Source organism: Corvus brachyrhynchos, unplaced genomic scaffold, assembly GCF_000691975.1.
Source record: "Corvus brachyrhynchos isolate BGI_N302 unplaced genomic scaffold, ASM69197v1 scaffold42, whole genome shotgun sequence".
Taxonomy (NCBI): Eukaryota; Metazoa; Chordata; class Aves; order Passeriformes; family Corvidae; genus Corvus; species Corvus brachyrhynchos.
The window spans coordinates 3305078-3324149 of NW_008237242.1; the positions used below are offsets into that span (position 1 = coordinate 3305078).

At 36.9% G+C, this 19072-nt stretch overlaps 2 protein-coding genes across 2 annotated transcripts in view; one reads left to right on the forward strand and one right to left on the reverse strand.

Moving 5' to 3' along the window:
- CCDC152 (coiled-coil domain containing 152) overlaps positions 1-10271 on the forward strand; it is a 13077-nt gene extending 2806 nt beyond the window's left edge. Inside the window, 7 exon segments of the mRNA XM_008630621.2 lie at positions 450-555; positions 4638-4706; positions 5738-5802; positions 7725-7827; positions 8510-8637; positions 9516-9602; positions 10123-10271. Coding sequence (XP_008628843.2) covers positions 450-555; positions 4638-4706; positions 5738-5802; positions 7725-7827; positions 8510-8637; positions 9516-9602; positions 10123-10245 — 681 coding nt within the window. The 3' untranslated portion in view covers positions 10246-10271.
- A 34-nt stretch (positions 10272-10305) lies between these two features.
- Positions 10306-17978, reverse strand: SEPP1 (selenoprotein P, plasma, 1). Its single transcript, XM_008630622.2, has 5 exons — positions 17732-17978; positions 16063-16266; positions 14694-14906; positions 12990-13107; positions 10306-12106 (listed from the first exon to the last, which is right to left on the reverse strand). The coding sequence occupies exons 2-5, from the start codon at positions 16251-16253 to the stop codon at positions 11444-11446; spliced, it is 1185 nt and encodes a 394-aa protein (XP_008628844.2). The 5' UTR covers positions 16254-16266; positions 17732-17978; the 3' UTR covers positions 10306-11443.
- Between the last annotated feature and the right edge of the window lie 1094 nt (positions 17979-19072).

The window sequence follows — 19072 nt, forward strand, 5'->3', positions numbered from 1 at the left end:
CTGCTGATTTCCTGGTCAGCAAATCTGTACTAGAAGCAATATAAAAGGGGCACCTGAAATAAATTTAGCATTTCTCTTGGAATAAACATATTATACCAGTTCCTATTCCCACCCACAGTTCAAGTTGTTGCTCCGCAAGAGCACTGACAGCCTCATATGCAAGGCAGTAGAAAGAACCTTGAAGAGGATTGATCCAGACTCTGGGCTACAGAATTGAGAGGAAAATAGTTTATAAGTCATGATGTAAGTCAGCATTCTTAGTTCTGCAGGGTAAACTTGGAATAGTACAGGATATCAAGTCTAGCATCATTCCTCTCTATAAAGGAATTTCCTGAATGGGAAATAATACAGGCTTTTTACTGCAGTATTGTGGAACTGTTAAATTTTTTATTCACTTAAAACTCAAAACTTTACGTTAATATAATGTTAGTCTTTTCCCAATTTTCTAGAAAATATCAGAAATTAATGAAGCAAATAACCTACTGATTCATCAGTTGGAAAAATGTAACAGATTGCTAACATTAAGCCAATCAAAGGAGGAATCAATAAAAGAGGGTAAGTTATTTTTTTAGAAAGGTATGATTTTTGCATCTATTCAAGAAATTCTGAAAAATATTTCCATTATTTTCATCCATAAAAAAAACCATAGCAGGTATCTAAGATACTGTGAGAAAAGCAGTACTGCCTAATCTTAAGTCATGTAATGAAATCCATCTCATAGTAAATATTAATATTATGAGGATTCAAACTGTTCAATGGAAGCTAATAAAATGTCATTTACCATTTACAGATGGGAATTAGAAGTCTATAATCATAATTTAAAAGCTGTGAAACAAAGGAGGAATTACAGAGAAAACTATAAAATGAAGATTTGTTGTATTCTAGAATTGTTTTCAGATGAGTATTTGAAATGAGAAACAATATCTAGTGCTTAGCACAGATTTGTGGTTGGTAATTCTTCTGTAGTTTGTAAAGTAGCTGAAAGGTGCATCTTTTTGTAGGACTTTCATCTTTGGGAAGTCAGCTGCTAAAAGTTAGGAAACAGGGTAGGAATAAACTTAGTTGCACATAGGAGTGAGATTGCCAGTTGGGTTTTACTTAGAGCTTCACTGCAACTTGGATAATTTAGCATAATTAGAAACTGAGTGTTGAAATTGAGCTATTGAGTGAATGAAGTTTGGTTATGATGATAATCTCTTCAGATATACCAAAAAACTCATGATAAAGGATGACCGGTAGCAGCGCATATGGAAGGCATTTTGTATAAACAATTGTTGATCTTAGTTGGCTGCTTCTCAGGAACAACCTTGGTGTCCTCTGAACAGTTCTCTTAAAATATTCATATTCTCTTGAAATATCAGTAGACAAAGAAGCAAACACAGTAGTAGGCATGATTATGGAAGAAAAAAAGAAATAAGCATTGTGACTCTGTAAGGTCTGTGATTTTCATGTCCTATTCTGGTCCACACATCTCAAAACAAACATAGCAGAACTAGAAAAGGTAACGGAGAAGGAGGCAAGACTTGGAATGGTCAGAGAGGAGCAAGGTAAAAGGTCAGGAACCACTCCTGTAACAAAGACCATGGATGTAGGGGCTTAACCATGCAAAACCCACTCCCATGCAGGGCTGGCCCAGTGAGGATTGCCACGGGCAGCCAAAAGTCTACATTACCAAAGAAGCCTGTAGTGATGGGAGTGGCTCCAGAGACTGAGTCAGAATGGGGTTCAGAAATGGTAACAAAGGCCAGACACGGCCCAAGGATCACTACTTGGTCCCAAATGATGAGGCAGGTCTGATACCAAGACAGGAAATCACTCCCTAGGTCATGACCAGGGTCTGGTATGTGGCTGCCACACAGCTGCAGCATAGGCCAAGGGCAAAAGCCTCAGTTTACAATCAGCTCCCAAGGGAAGGAGGGGCGTCCATTTTGAATCTGCTGCCGGCTTTTTTCAATGTCACCATCTATATTCTTTCTAAGATGGCCTTGTACCCAGCCAAACACCCAGAAGGTGCATGGGGGAAAATGCACCTGGGGCTTTCACAGTTTTTGAATATCTGAAGGAAGACTTTGGTTGACTAGGAACTTTTCATCTTTATGCTGGCAGTAGTTACCTGAACAGATTGCAGTTGTGAGAATGGCTTTTATAGAGTAGTATTGCCAATTGTGGCTTGTAAAAAATATTTCTCCTAGCCTTATGTCCCAAGCTGTTTCCCGGAACCAAACTCAGCCACAGTTCCTGAAATATCTTTTGAAAATTGGTCCAAAGGCAACAGAAATTGCTTACAGCAGAGGAGCAGGAAGAAAGAGTGCTGTGGAAGAAAAGGCTGTTGTTCCACCTACACTGAAGGGTTTGTGGCTACTAGTGGTAGTGGGGTGTAGGAGGCGGAATTTTAGACTGGCTGAAGAGCACTTTGTTTTAAGAAACAACAACAACAAAAAAACCCAGCATTTCACACCCCAAGAAATCTCCAACAAGTGAGAACCCGAGGACTCCTTGATATCCTTGCCTAAAGTCTTTCCTTAGAACTGTTTAAGGTAAAAGAAGATTGGAAATTCTGAAGGAAATGCAAACGAGGAAAGAAAACAACTAAAGTTCAAGGGAGAGGGCAGTGAAACACCCAAGATAAGGTGGGAAAAGAAAAGCAGCTTGACCAGTGCATACACACTCTGAGAGGTCATAAATTAACTTTATTTTCTCTTGATACATTCTTTGCTAAACAAAGATAAGATTCAAAACAACATTTTTTGTCTTGTGTAAATCATTGCAAGTCCATTTAAGATAGATACAAGTCTGGCATCCTTGTTTTCTGCTCCTAAACCTTTTCTATGGTGGCTAAATAGACTCTTGTGCTGCTACAGTTCTGAATTTAATTCTACTGTAGTTTTCTAAAAGAAAGCATTCACATTTTTGTCTATGAAGCACTTAAGGAGGTTCTATTTAGCATCTTCATGGCTGGGTATTTGTTTATTTAGTGTTTCTAAGGTGTCAGAGGAAAAGGTAGTTGATGTAGTTGTCCTATAAAAAAATCAATTATAAATGCAGATGAGCAGTTGTGATGTTCAGTCTTTCTGCATGTAGGCAGTATTCCTTACAGGGAAGGAACTACACAGAATCCATAGCAGATGCTATGCCAGCGATCCACAAAGCTGCAAACATTTAGCAAAATTCTGATTCTTTTCCGTAATGTAGGCAAGCAAAACTTGTGGGCTCCCAGGAATTTTTTCCAGTCACAACTGTAATTACATATGGGATTTGCCAAGATATGTCCTTCAAAGATAAGAAGGATAAGCAGATATTCTTTGGACTGAACGAAAGAGTGGGTTACATTTAAATAGTTGTGATTATTTTTAAAGACTAGCTGCTGCTCTAGTGTTGACTCAGGTGTCTTTCCAAATTGTGCATGAATTACAAACATCTGAGTTTATTTCCATACATTTTCAAATTGGAGGAAATTTGTAGTAGAACTAGTTGGCACAAACAGGCATACTAATCTAGTAATTCTGACTTTGAATAGGATTTTTCCACTTTTGATCCAGCACGGGAACTGAGAGGCAGGCAATGTTTCTGTGCTGCTTGTGCTCCCTCTACTGTTTTTTTTTTTTTTTTTTTTACTCGTCTGCATGAACAGCAGACTCGATGCAAGAATAGGCTAACGGTCAAAAAGACTCAGCAGAAAATTGAATCTGTTAGCTAGGATCTTAATTCCTCTTCCTCACTCCATTATTTGTAACGTAATCTTTAATTATATGATAGACAGTTTTCCAAAGGGCTTTAGTCTAATGAGACCAGTAACTGTTATTTAGCAAACTTCTACGTGTTGTGGAAATTAAAAGCAACTTAAGAAATGCAGTGATACTCTGGAAAAAGAAGTTTTAAAAGTAAGCAACCTCAGCTATAGAGCCCCCACTGTTCCCAGTCTGACTGTTCTGTGACTTTACTAATAAATTTACAATGTAAGGGATAAAAGTTGTATGTAATGAAAAACAAATACTATGTTACAGGAAGTACATATGGTATTTAAACATTAAAAATACAGTTTAAAAAATAAAACTATGAAATACAAGTATATCAACTGATAAGAGCTTGCATGTATAACTATGTTGTATAAAATGAGATAATGGAGATATAGCACATATTCTGAATTTCTCAAAGTTTATGTTGAGCCAAAAGATGAATGTTATATGCATCAAGAAAAGGGTAAAAAAAGGGGTGAGAGACTGCAATGAGTGGATACCCTTAGTCTTGTTAAAAAGAATATTGGCAAGGAAATACTGCCAGGAAAGTAAGTCTCAGTTTTATTAAATACATCAAATTGCTGGAAGGCTGTATGGAAAACTTCTAATGTTGCTCAGAAAACAAAAAGATACTTGTTTTCTGACTAGAAACAAAAATGTAATAGTTTTATGAAATTGCTTGTATTGCTTCATAAAATTGATTTTAATCTATCATCAAACTAAAAGCTAAAATTAAGCAGTAACCATGTAATGGTAATCTGATTTATTTCCACAGTCAGTAAGAAGACTTAGAGTAATAGTGACCCAAAATTTTTATAAGGTAGTTGATAAAATTTTGCAAAAAAAATGTAAATTTGTGAAGACACTATTCAAAAATGCTGGATCTTTTATTTCTTTCAGAATGCAGCACTCTACAGAATGTGATAAAGGGTCTCACACAAACTATTGAAAACCAGTGTAATGTGAAAGGTAAAGGCAAAAAATGTTATTATACAGTACATGCTGTACTGTAATTTCAAATGAGCAGGCATTTAATTTTTTGTTTACATTTACTGATTTTTGTCAGACACAGAAACTTACTGGCAGACAAATAGAAACAAAAAAAAAGTGTCTAAAATCAATCTTTCACAGTAAAAAATGCCTATTGCCATTATCCTACTTAGAAACTACCTCAGGGAGGTTATTTTAATCAATACATTGGGCTTTAAATTCATTTCATCGTAACACAGGCAATTTTAAAATAGATGAGAAAGTATCATTCAGCTGTTGGATTGTAGACTATTCAAGGGTTTATGTACAATTTTTATCACTTTGTTAAACCAAAGTGTCTTAATCTTCAGTATAATGTTATTAAATGTTATTGCTGTTATCCACATATAGTTGACAACTACTCATTTTTACTTGAATATAAAATACATAAATACTTGCCGTATCTTTATACTACAGCTCAGCAGTACACCATGAAGTTAATTTTATGACCATTATGTGTTCAAGATATATTAGCATATATATTAATAAACCTCTAACACTGGAAGTATACGGAAGTTTTTAATACTCAAACTGACATTAATAATAAAAAAAGCACTACCTATTTTCTCTAAATCCTGTATTTGCATACTGTTTTCTAGTTTTTGGGAAACAAGTACTTCAAAATTGCATCTTCCAATTTTAAACTGTTGTAGCCACGATGATAGTCTTTAATTTTCCGAGTCAAAGGACCTTACAGCTAGATTTTCTTGAAGGCATAATTTATCAGAAGGCTAAAGACAGTTCTAAATAGTAATACCAGGCAAATATTTTGATTAAACTATGATTTTTCTTGTTAAAAAAAGGAAACTGATGGTATATAGTTCTGTAATGATGGTTATAATGTCTACAAAAAAAGTTTCTTAATGTTCAGCCAAGTCAAAAAATGCAAGTAATTTCCTTATTCTGCTTTCATGCTGATGAAATTGTCAAAATGTACTTTTTAGTGTACTATATAGTTTTTTTTTCTGCAGATGAAAATGATAGACTGAAGGGTACCATTCACATCTTGGAAGATAAATTAAAGACTTGTGAAGAGGTATGTCACAAATTATCACTCTTTAGGTAGAGGAGTAATACTGCATCCCTATTGTGTTTCATATCTTTTTGTTCTTGGGTTTGCTATTGATGCTCTTATTGTTGCTCTTCCCTTAATGTTTATCATGTGCAAAAAGAGGAAGGGTGTTTTCATGACAGTACCCATATGAGAAGATGTTAGAAGAACTAAGAGGTTAAAACTACCTTGGTGCTCAGAACTTTGACTAAATCTAAGATGCACTTGGGGGTTTTTTAGCTGTGTTTAGCTTTAAATTCAACTTTATCTTCACAATTCTAATCCCTTGCATTAAAATAATTTTTTGTGTGGAAATAAGGTTTTCACATTGAAGATGCCTGGTTGTGCTGCCAGAGAATCAGAAATGGTCTGAATTTTGTCTAGTTTATTCAGGAATAAATACTACAAAGATAATAGGTCTCTGCTTCTTATCCGTATCTCATAATAAATTCAATGTATGATCTCTCTACTTTTTATCTATGGCACTCATTTTTTCAAAGGAGGTAAAATCAGCAGGGCTGCTCATAGTTCTCTGTTGTCATAGTTCTCTGTGTGAAGAGTGCAGATCTGTTACCTGTTTAGGATTAGGAATCTCACTGATGATTTCCTTTGCCTGTGTTTGTACTACAATTAAAAATTAAATATTTATACCAATAGAACTGTTATCTTGACAGTTCAAGTAAAAAATGATTAATGCCTTCTGAAGGATGTGAGAAACTATTATTCCACCCATTAAACACATGTTTGAGCACGGTGGGACTTCCTGGTGTTGTTCTGAAGGCACCTGACTATGTTCCCATATACTCTTACCCCAATCAGTGACTGCCTTTGTGAGTGCCCCCAGGCACTGCTCTGGTGAGTGGCGACCGGTCTTGTTAGAGGGTTGCAGTAACAACTTTGGAGTGAGCACCTCAACAGTGGCAGCTACAGACAATTCCTTGATAATTCTGGAGTAGTTACTGGAGTAAATTCATAATTGGCATGTTCAAACTTTGAGCATCACTACTGCTGGTATCACTGATGTGTCTACGGTTACCAGCATGAATTTGTGGAATCCTTGGTATAAGCAATACCAACAAAATTCATACTTGAATCATGCAATCCTAGAGTCAAAAATCCACAAAGGTGAAACTGTAGTCCCTTAACTAACTTCATCATTGTGTCAGATCCTGGTCTGAGAAAAGGAATATTACCTCTCTGATGCCTTAGGTTTTAACTTTAATATTCTTCAAATCCTTTAGTGCTTAGTGTGTAACTCTGAAGTTTCTTGTAGCCTGTTAACTTCTACTCTCTCATGCTAGGCAGAGATAACAAAGCCTCTGCGGGCCTGCTCTTCAAGGACACCCAGACCGTCCTAGGCCCAAAATGTGTAAACCTAAAGCCTCTGAAAAGGGGGCAAGCTGAGGGGAAATATTACATCATTAAACTGAAGCTTTAATTGGAGAATTAACTCTGATGTGCTAATGAACCAAACCTATAAAAATGTGAAGAACTTGTGACCTGTCGTCCATCCTGGGGTCCATCTTGGCAGTAGCCTCTGGCTTCCCACGGTGTACCTTTGAAGGCCCTTCAAATAAACACCTACCTTTAATTCCCTTATTCTTGTCCAGTCTCTGTTTTAGGTGGCCTCTTAAGGCATCATCTCCATTTGCCTCTTCTCCTAAGAAGCACAATTTCTAATTCTATATTAACAGATAGCTCTAATACAATGAAATTTGTTATGTTTTTCATCTGTGGACTTCAGCCAGACAGTGTAAGAAGTAATTGGATGTTTAAATTTACAAGACTGAGGATAAAACAAGTACTGAATTATAGACTATTGTACATTTTTGCATGATGGTTGTTGTTTGCAGAAGACTAAGAGCACAAAAACTGCAAGATCTTTATAAAATATTTTACATTCACAGGAGTATAAAGACCAAATTCAGAAACTCATGATAGAAATTAAAAACAAAGAGGAAGACCACAAATTAGAAATAACACAGTTGAATTGCGATATAAGGAAAAAATGTAAGTCCTCTGAAGACTGAATGCTTTAGCAATGGGTAAAACATACTGTAACCTGTAGAAGCTACATTTCATCTAGGATAAGTTCCACTGCTTAGTGGAAACATGTCAACGGTAGAAGTGGGCCATGTTTAATGGAATTTTATCTTAGCTGAAGAGAGCAGACAGTGGTAATGAAGCAATAGTACAGCAACACAGGATGAGCAGAAATTCCCAAACAGTTAGAACAAATGCTGGGAATCTGGACCTAAAAATCTGAAGGAATGAAGTTTTGGGTTAAGTGTTGACTGGAACCTTGCTAAACTGCTGTTAGAATGTTTTATCTGTGTTCAGGAGAGTATGACATTATTTTCACAAATAAATAATACTGCAATGAGAAAAAACTGACTTCAATATTCATTTTGTCCATTAGAGGCACAACCTTAAAAAGGAGGATTTTTTGATCATCCATATAGCTGAAAACAACAAGGAAAGTTTTTGTAACTTACGATGCTTTTTTAAAAAGACACCGTCTTACTGGGATGGGATGGTGTGGTTTTCATATAGTTTCAGTATGGTTTTTGCTTGAATGAAATTGTCTTACAGTAAAATGTTGGTGTTCAAGAAAGTTTCAATATTTGGAAAATTATGATAATTTTTATCTAAACATCTATAATCATAATATTTGGTGTTACTGTGTTGCTAGTTGAAGTAAAAGAAACGGAGTTTAGAGAACAGAGAGAGAAAAAAGAACTGGAAATATTAGAACTAACTAGACAGCTGAAAATTCAAAATGAAGAGAAGCAGAATGAAATAATTAAACTGCAGATAGAGGTATGCATTACAAAGCTGACTTAAAGATGAACTGGGCATTGGGTGAACTTCAAAGAGACTGTGTAGTGAAAAAACATTCATTAGTACTTAACAAAGTAATATGATGGAATCTAGAAAACCTAATTATTTATTGTCTTCACAAAGATCAGTGGCAGGTGCTCCCTTCCACAACGGTAACTCACTCCTGCTCAGGAATCATGTTCCACCCACTGGATAGAGAGACTGAAGGTTACTCTGTTCTTGTTACAAATTAAATTACTTTCAAACTCTTTTAGATTTTGAGCTATAAAAAAATTCAGCCATGTTTTTCTGCTTAAATTTCTTGGTTTTAATTTCTCATTTCTGGGAATATATATATATATATATGTTTAAATAAAATTCCAATAAAAATTTCTAGTCCTGCAGAGATTTAAGCCAGAGCACTCAACAAGCATTTAATTGCTCAGGTTTTAAACCACTCCCATTACAGAAAGAATTAAGGAAATACTTCAAACCCTTCACACATCAAAAAAGAAATAAGATGTGAAAGTGTTCAGGCTGAGTGTTCAGGCTGAGTTATCCTTGGAACATAAGAGAGGAATGGTGATTTCAGACATTTTTATTTTACCATCCTCCGTATTTTCCCCTCCTGCAGATATGTGGCTGAGAAGCCTTCAATTTTTTTTTTTTTTCAGAAGTGTCTTTTTTATCTACATGGTTTTAGTTTATCATATTTTTACTAGTTTTGCTAAATTTCGAGGCCTTTTTTTTTAAGAAACATAACGGCATTCTTTTTTACATAAGCATAAAGAGCTTCATTTTTCTTGTATTAATCAGTAGAAAGGCTTACTGCTACTATGCTCAGGTAAAAAATGTTTTGTCTTGCCTGATTCTTTCAGTTCAATGCTAAATTGGCAAGAGCTCAGGATAAAACCACCAAGTCATTTTCAGAGGCTTCAGTCTTGCCACAAAGTATCTATCGAAGGGTAGGTGCTTTCACAACCTGTAGCACACAGACATGGAGTATGTTTCAGAGCGCTTGAAGCAGGAGTTCCCTGGGGTTTCTCTGTTTGTTCTCCCCCCACACCCCTCCCACCTCTACACAACAGAATTCATAGAATCAAAGAAAAATTTAAGATAGAAAAGGCTTTTAGGATCATCAACTCCAACTGTCATGGCTCTTGGCCTATTGATACTGATGAGGGTAAGCAACAACAAAAAGCCACATGGGAGGTGGTGAATTGTTAACCTGGAAACTTAAGATAGAACTGACATAAATGACACTGATACAAACCGTGTAAATGCTTTTTTTGTTGTTGTTGTAAACTTAAGATTTTGGGATGTCAGAAAAGCAGGATTCTGGGGAAATAATTTTTGTAATTTTGTGATATGAAATACTGAGGAAAATATTCTGATTAGAATATTTCTTACTCACAATAGCAAAATGTATCATTACATAATTTTATGTGATGTTTAAGAATGAAGCTTTTCCCTGAATCTTAACAGAAGCTGCAGCATCTCCAGGAAGAGAAAAACAAGGAAATTGAAGTTCTCCGAAACACCATAAGAGACTTGGAGCAACGTCTTAACAAAGGTGAAGACCTGCCCTTCAAACGGAGGCGATTCTGAACAAATTGCATGAAGCATTTCGGTGTTTCAAACTGTGCATCTCAAAATGAACACAATACATGAAGAAAGTATTTTTTATTGAAAACACTATTTTCAAACATTCCAAAGGCATGCATTCTGTGTTTATTCAGAGCTACTCTCTTGCTAATCAGCATTCACAATAAAAAGATTCAGGTTTTGTAGGAGTAGTAATTTCCCTATTAAACCATCATTAATTATTGTGTATACTTTCATAGCAGTTTTCTTTTTATGAATATTCTCTTCTTCATCCGGGAATCCTTCTAACAATGGATTTACTTCCATTCCATTAATCAAACATTAGCAATGCTAGGCTACAGACAGATTAGTTACACAGGTTTAAGTGGTATATTATGTTACTAATTGATACAGATTTATCAAATTCAGCACTGTTATAAACAAAGATAAACATTATACCAAGATTAAACTTGTTTTCATCCCACCATCTTTTTGATTCTGACACTGTCGTTAACACTACTTCTCACTTTAGGATGATGTTACTGATTTAGTAGGATTTTACAGGCTGTAGCAGTATGTATTAATGGAGCCTCTTACTGTATCTAAGCCATGAAAGTTAAGCATATAAATCTGTTACTTGAAAATAAAGCAGTTAATGTCTATATATTACATTTTTCATGTGAAATTATTGTCACATTGCTTAGGAGTAAGTTTTGCTTGTACATGATTTGTATCCCCAGGTTAGAAAAAATACCAAACAAACAACCTCAACTTTCAAATATATTGTCTTTTTAATAAAAAATGATTCATATATCTGTCTTGGTTATCTTCTGTTCTGGATTGCAAAACATCAGACAGGAGCCCCTAGGTCATAGTTTATGCTCCTGTCCTCACAAATGCAAGCAGAATGTTAGAAGAGAAACAAGAAAGACAAATTAATCAAGAATGCAGACACCTTCCCAGTGGAACTGAAAACCAAACTTTTTTAGGGGTCAATTAAATTCCTTTAAATCATGAAGCTTTTCACTGATGGAATTTGACAGGTATTCTATAATTCTAAGAACACTGCTCTAAAAATATACCTCTTTGCAATATTTTAGCTCCACATACCTGTCAGTATAATTTTGAATTGGGGGCAATAAAAACACTTGATCTGTTTATTTTTCTGCTCTTGCAACTCTATGAATTGAGTTAGTGGGACTCCCTTGTTTCTGGAAGGTGCTTAGTTTGTTTTTCAGGATCAGTTTCTCACCTTTTCCTGTCACTGTCAGGTGTCACTGGTTTCACTTGCTCCTGCTGGTGAGTGTCAGGCAGCAGAGAGCAGACGTCACTGTCAAGACTCAGTGATGTCCTCTGCTGCCAGCTGCCCATGTCACCTGCAGGAATTTGGTAGTGCTCCACGACACTGTCAAGTGACAGAATTCCCTAGCTCTTCAAACAAAAGGTGTCGACAATGACAGGATCAGCTACTAGAGGTTGAGTCTGATCCTGTCTGCCAGTTTCAAGTTAACTGGTTTTTACAGCTGTTTTTCCCTTTCTTTCCTAGTTTTTTATCTTGTGCAATTTCCACAATTTCTCCTGGAGGGACAGTTTCTACCGGCTCCTGACTACCTATCTGATCATGTCTGTGATGGCCAAAAACCCTGTGACGCCAGCTGCTGTGAGGATGACGTCTCTCAGTTTCAGAAGCAGCCTGGTGGTTCTCATGTTTGGGATCATGACTGCCCATGTGATGGTGGCGGTGGTGGTGGTGGCGGCGGTGGTGTCCGTGTCTGTGTGGGTGGTGGGGATGGGAATGCTGTCCTGTCGGCTTGGATTCTAGCTCTCTCAGCTCTTCACCCATCTCTTTAGTGATGTTTTCACATACAGCATCAATATCAGGTTCCTGCAAAACAGAGGCTTGCATTAAATACAGGGCACTGTATTTAATTAAACTAGTTGTAAAGTATTAATTATCTTGACATTTTTGCAGAGCATGAAAGCCAGTTTTAAATTATTTGTGCTATTTTGCTGAAGAGTGTATGAACATATCAAAAATAACCTTGTGTTGTCACACTACTGATAACTAGACAGGGCTGTTCAGCAATTATAATTTTAGTAATTGCTAATAACAAATATTCTTTTTCTAGATCTCATATCTAACCTGTCTGGTCTACATTTAGCCAGAAAGCTGCATGACGGGATCAAAAATCATTATTCTAATTGAACTTCAATGATTATGTATGTACATTTCTTGATAATCCTTAGAAGTATCTCTGATCTTTAATGATACATAGAAAAAACCCACCCTTCTTTTAAAGCAGTAACTATAATTTGTCACCTTGTATTATCACTTTTTAAAAATAACTGTTGTAGACCATGTTTAAATACAAACTATAATAAATAGTAATGCAAATCAGCTTGAGTTTTATTCCTGGGTTTTTAAAAAAAATACTCATTTTTTATTAACTTTATCTGTCCCACAAAACTAGAGTAGTTAATTGCTCGCTACCTCTATATAACTCTACAAACAGAATTACCCTCCAAGACTGCTTTTACATTTCTGACAATTATTTGCATTTCTATCAAGGACAGGAATTCAGATAATCAAGCAGTCTATTACAAATTAAATCTAATTCACTTGGAAAAATGTTTAAAAGCTCTCTGTCAAGACATGTGAAAATTCAGAATTGTATATTTTTGGATTAATCACACTGAAATTATTTTTTTAAATACCAGTCAAATCCAGTTTTCTTTTTTACTATACACAGAATGAGACAAGAAAATACCGTGTAAGAGCAGTTTCCACACTTGTTTTCACAGTATGCAATCTTAATAGATTCTTCTACATATTGAAAATGCAGGAAGGAGTAGGGCAGACCCAGATGATAGACTAGACGGCCGCATCTAAGGAGACAAAGAACTATATGGTTACAAATACCTGCAATCAAATCTCTCTTCTTATGATATCCCATTTTTGTTGTATCAATCCAGCCACACTGTACAGTCCCATGGGGAGTATTTCTGTCCAAGTTCACAGACAAATCCAGTATCTTCCTTACAAATGCTTGCCTGCTCACCTGCACTGGCCAGTATGTGAGGCGTGATTTCTGCTGATGTGGTAACTGCACTGCCAGAAGCCTCTCCTTTAGTGGCACTCAAGACTAGCAGAGGTGCACTCATTACAGACCCATCGGGATAGTGAGGAGGATTGTTTGGACAGTGATTGCTGTGTCCTTACCAAGTGTTTTTAGGCAACCTAACAGGTATTTTGATTGGAATGGACACTGCTTTACTGATTTATTGGGCATGAGGGGATTGTTATGGAGCCTATCTGCCCCATGTCTGAACTCGGATGTTCTGATATGCACTTGACTACACAACTGGTCCACTCGAAGGAGCGTGAGTAAATGCAGAACCTGTACACAGGGGCAGCGTGTTCAGCCAACACACAGTCCACTGCCCTTAGCTCCCTACCCGTGTATGTGCACCTCTAGGACCAGCAGCAGGCAAAGTCTTCCTTGCTGAGGCACAATAAGGACACACACTCCTAGAACCATAATGGATTGTGGCCAGCCTAATGCTAAACCAATTCATAATATACACGTATCCTGTGTCAACAGCACAAAACTGGTCAACCTTTCAAATGCTGTGGGGCAAGCATCAGCTTTGGGGCTCCTCTGCAAAATAAACAGAGCCTTGTTCTGTTTGTTTGTTGTATTACATCAGCCTTCCATACTTGGGCATATTTGCTGCTGTAACATTCAAGATCATTCCACTGCTAGTTTCATCCCAAAAACCTAATGTGGCTAATCTGTTTAATTTCATCACATTACAGAAAAAGAGTAACTTTGTAATTCTGTATTAAGCTTATTTATGGCATACACAACTTGTAATGTTCAGTACAGTAATACAAAATAACTAGGACAGACATGTTTCAAGTGTAGGATTTTTCAAGTATCTACCATCACAATAAAATTGAAAAATTGGGATTTCAGTTACAATTATTACCAGTGCTGCCAAAATATACCTGTGCCAGAATCCTGTATCAAAAAGCTATTTTCTCCTGAAGTTTTAAATTTCACCTAAAGACTAATTTTTCCTTATGTCTACATGGCATTTTCAACAGGTCTCATCAAAATATTTCCATGAGATAAAAGATTCTACTTTGACATGCATGGATGTAATGAAATTGTCTGAAAATAAAAACACTACAAAACCATAAACACGTTACCAAATTTTACACTCACTTACGTTCATTTAAATCCACAGTAATTATAAAGAAAAAAATATTTATTCCAAAATTACTTATGCAAAACCAAGACTTTACTTTTGTAGCTTTGTTTTTCCAGTAAATGCTAGCACCTTATTTAATTCAACTTGGAAGTTGATCATGATGTCTTTTTTATTTGCGCATCAATGAAATAGAGATTTACAAAGCACTACTCAAAATATATGCAAATATTTTCCTGTGTTTCTCTGTAAGAACACACCTGTCATAGATGAGAAAGTCATCCTTGTTTCCATTTAAAGTAGTCCAGACATCATCTTGCTGCTCATCTTGCTGGTAGACAGCAATGTAGTCTGAAACACGTTCTTTTAGTAGGTGAAATTCCCTCCGGGATTGAGGTCCCTGATGGTTGACAACCACATACGAGATGTTGACCAATCCTTCATTCTCTAACTTTACTCGCAGGTCCTCCAAACTAGTGGGAACGTAAAGAAGCAAGACCATAAATAATTAGAGAACCATAATATTTGACACAAAAGTTAATATGCTCCATCTCACTTTTATTACAGCTGCATGATGTGGAGATTCTTCCTTTTCATTTGTATCCTTCCTGTGGAATTGCTCTAGAAAACTTATTTTTCGGTTACAGGAAACAGTCTAGAATGTGGAAGATTCTTTAAAATTTTTCTGAAATGTAAGAACCAAACCCAACTACCTTGAAAGCCAAACGCAAAGCCCACTTCTAACTTTGATAGCACCAGAGATTTCCCGCTATGTTTTTAAACCCAATTCTTAATAAACTTGCAAGGCCTATTATAATATATAAGTTGCGCAGCCTAGAGGGGCAAACTAAAGTGTTCTAACTGTGACTAAAATCCAAACCTGAAACTGGTACAATGAATTTTTAAGCCCAAATACTTTCACAATCCCTAAATGAATCAAAGATAATGCAATTCCTGTTCGTGTCAGCTCAAAATTATTTTATTACTATTGTTATTGTCATGATCGCTAATTATTTGCAAGGAGTAAGTTCTAGAAACTAGAGCACCAATGTCCCAGGTCTTGTAGGAAAACCTAGCACTGATGACTTCCTTGAATGCTTCATCAATTTTTTGAAAGGCCCGTATTTACCTTAACATCTGGATTTTTTAAATATATGTAGGATCTCTGAACACAGGCTGAAAAGCCACATTAAAAGCACATGTTTTGATTTATTTTTTCCCCGACATATCTTATGTAAGAAATGAGTGATCGCAGATCTCTATTACAGGTGATCTAGCCATGTCAGAGAATTGTGATGTTTCTTGGCTTCACCATCTTTGCTGCATTAATCGTCTGTTGTTGTTTCTGTCAGGTGTGCATGTGGTTTTGGTTTCATTAATGTCAAGCTGATCACACTATTATGCTGTAAACATAATTTGGAGAAGACGATCTGTCAGTCAGGAGTAGGTCAGGAGATAACAAATCTTACCCACTGGCAGAGAACCTTCTGCTGATAGTGAGCCTGGTCACTGGGTCACACATGTGATGGGGGCATTTAGGGCAGCTAGAGCTCATGGAGTCCATCTGTGGCAGGGCACACGTAGTATTCCCAGCAGGATAACAAAAATCAGGACGAGATTCACGCTTACCTGGAAGCCTGCCGCAGGCACAATGATCAGCTGGCCTGGAGGAGAGCCACCACTGTCACCGAGCCTCTGGAGTTCCACATTGGGTCCTCCTCCCCAATACGCCATTCTGGGGGCTCCAGGCAGTTCTGGATCTCTGTCCCTCCTCCAGGGAGGAGACAGAGGGCCAGAACTAGCCCCAGACCTGCCCACATGGCTGGGCTTTACCTGAAAAGAAAGAAAATAAACAAAGTAAGATCAATGCCTAAAGAAAGTTCAGACTCTGAAATTCCCACAAGAAAACACAGCAGCTTATTGGCTCCATTTAATAAAAAAAAACCAAACAAAAAAAGAAACAAATCCCTGTAAAAATAAATTTGAGTTCTTTGTTAACTGCTCAATTTCTTTGGTTTTTCAGTGGAGTTCCTCTATAATAGAGGCAGGTGTTTTTTCTTTGTGGTGTTTGGGGGTTTTGGGGTTTTTTGTTACTGTGGTTGAACAGCTGCAAAGTAAACATTCAGAATAATTTGAATTTTTTTTAGTACTACTGATCAGACTAAGTTATTTCCTCTTCTTTGTAATTTCTTTTTGACCATTTTTAACACTTCAGTGATTCTAAAATGGCCTTGTTTCTTGTGTTTTGACATCAATTATGGTAAGTCAGTTTACTTCAGGAAGAATCTAGACCAGCTCACTTCAGATTCCAGAGTAATTCCATCGTCTTAGAAGTACATGCACCAACAGTAGGTTTCAGTATGCAGTAAGTACTACAGACCATAGCAAAAAATAACTTTAAAAAACTTCAAAATTTTTACAAGTCAGTCTGGAGTATTTGGATCCCACTGAGAAAAACCTAAGAAGAAGTCAAGCACTAGAAACAATTTTGCAAAAACCAGAAATAAAAACTGAATTCCAGGATTCCTCAGATCTTACAGAATTTCATACCATACTTAATCCAGTTAATATTTATGAAAATCAAAGCATATAAGAAATTGTCTAATTACCTTTTCCTTTTATTCCATTAACATCTCAATTTTGGCTTAAGGGCCCATTATTGAGGAATATTTAAAATTCTAAATGTGTAAAATTATAAAGCTGCTCCCCAACACATCCTACATTGTGGAATTGTGTAACTTCACCACTTACATCAAAGTCTGACAGTGAACACAGAATAGTTTGGAAACAGTAAGTTATGATAAATAAGACCTGCTCCATCCATCTTGTCATATCCTAAAAAAAAATTAGTAATAATTTAATTTTTAAAACAAGAGCCATTTGTTGCTGTATTTGAAATCCAGCTGTCCCTGATGTTTCTTTCCTTACGTTCTAGGTAAAGCACTTTGAAGAAGAAACTGTGGTCCAGTATATACCAGGACAGCCTTTTTTCCCCTCTTTCCACACATCAGGAAAGCTGCCTGCCTTTATATCGATTATAAACACATGAAACTCTCATGACATTTTGATATCCTTTCTTGCCTTCTGCAGCACTGGCATGCAGTGCCCAGAAACAGCTGTCTGTCCTGTGAGCTGCAGGAGAGCTACGTCCCGCCTTATACTTCTCTTCATATTTCAACTTTCCAGTTGGTTTCCAATGGAAATTTCCACTGTCAGCCTTTTCAGCCAAAGAAACAGGCAGACACTCTGCCAAATCTTAAGTCATGAAGCTCTTTCATAGCAAACCCAGCACACTTACCCTTTCCTCCTCCCCCTTCTTGGCAGGTCTGCCTGGCTCTGCCGCAGAAGAAAACAGAGTTGGGAAAAGGGCTGTGGTATTTATATGGCTCTTGTTTATCTCACTTTGCAGATACGGTTCAAAGTTCAGGGAGCTTTTTCTGAACGACCCTGCAAGCAAAGAAAACCCCTTTAGCAAAAGTACCCAAAATACTTCTCCATTAACTAATCCCAAGTGGAAACCATTTATCGTGCATAATAGCAAAGTATTTTTGCTATAATGACTTCAAATATCATGTTATGCAGTTTGTCAGTCACCCCAGGCAGCTGGAGGAAGTGGTACAGTCAGAGGAGGGGGATGGACCGAGGAGTCATTATTTTCTGAACTCAGTGGTAACCACAGTGAGGGGGGGAAGGTACTTCCCTATTTACCAAAATGCTGAGCTAGCAGGTTTTTTCTCATATGCTTTATCTGATGTTTGCCTTAGAGAATGGTGTGCTCTGTCTGAGGGCATGTGCATACTGAGCTCCTTTGGCCCAGCTGCTCTTGATTATATCACTCTGCTTGCAAACTTTTCTCTGTAGAACCTTCCAGTTCATCAATTTTGTTGAAAGTTAGAGCCCAGAACGTCAGACATTTAAATCAATGTAGCTACTGGCAATAGGTACCTGAGCCTCTGTATTTCACTGTTATATTTTCTTAACCCCAGGATCAGATGGTTAAACTGTTTCCATACTCTCTTTCTTTGGTGATAGAATTGTTCATGCATGATGTGTTTTACTTCAAGAGCAGTGTGCTTTGCTTTGATTTCCTTCAATGTACATGTTACACGTTTATGGGGAAATAAATGCTTAAAAACATGGTGTGCCCTCACAGTTCAAGGTGGTGAGATTGACACTGCTTAGTTCTATGGCCTGAGGCCATCTTCTGCACAGATAAGAATTTTGCTTCAGGCTGGATGCGAGAAAGGGAACTGCTGACCTTGCGGGTTTATGCTGTAGAAGTCCTATGCACTTCTTTTCCACTACTCAGTGGAAAGAATCAGAAAGATCTGAACTTTTATTCAGTAGTCTTGGAAGACACAATGCAGCAAACAGACAGATTTCATATTAGACCTGAAGTTTTTTTAAGAAGTGGAGTGTGCTTGTATGCCTTATATCCTTAGGGAAACACATCTTGTATTCTTTGCTGGGTTGGTGCCAAGCCCTCATACCTGCAACAGTGCCCTTTACTATTCCAATTGATAGACAAGTTGCTCACCTCCTGCTTCAGGTGTGGGGGTTGATTCTCAGTGCTGATAAGGTCCTGTAAGGTTGGCTGGAAGTATTTGGTGTGCAACATGTCCACCAATTCTTGCATGAG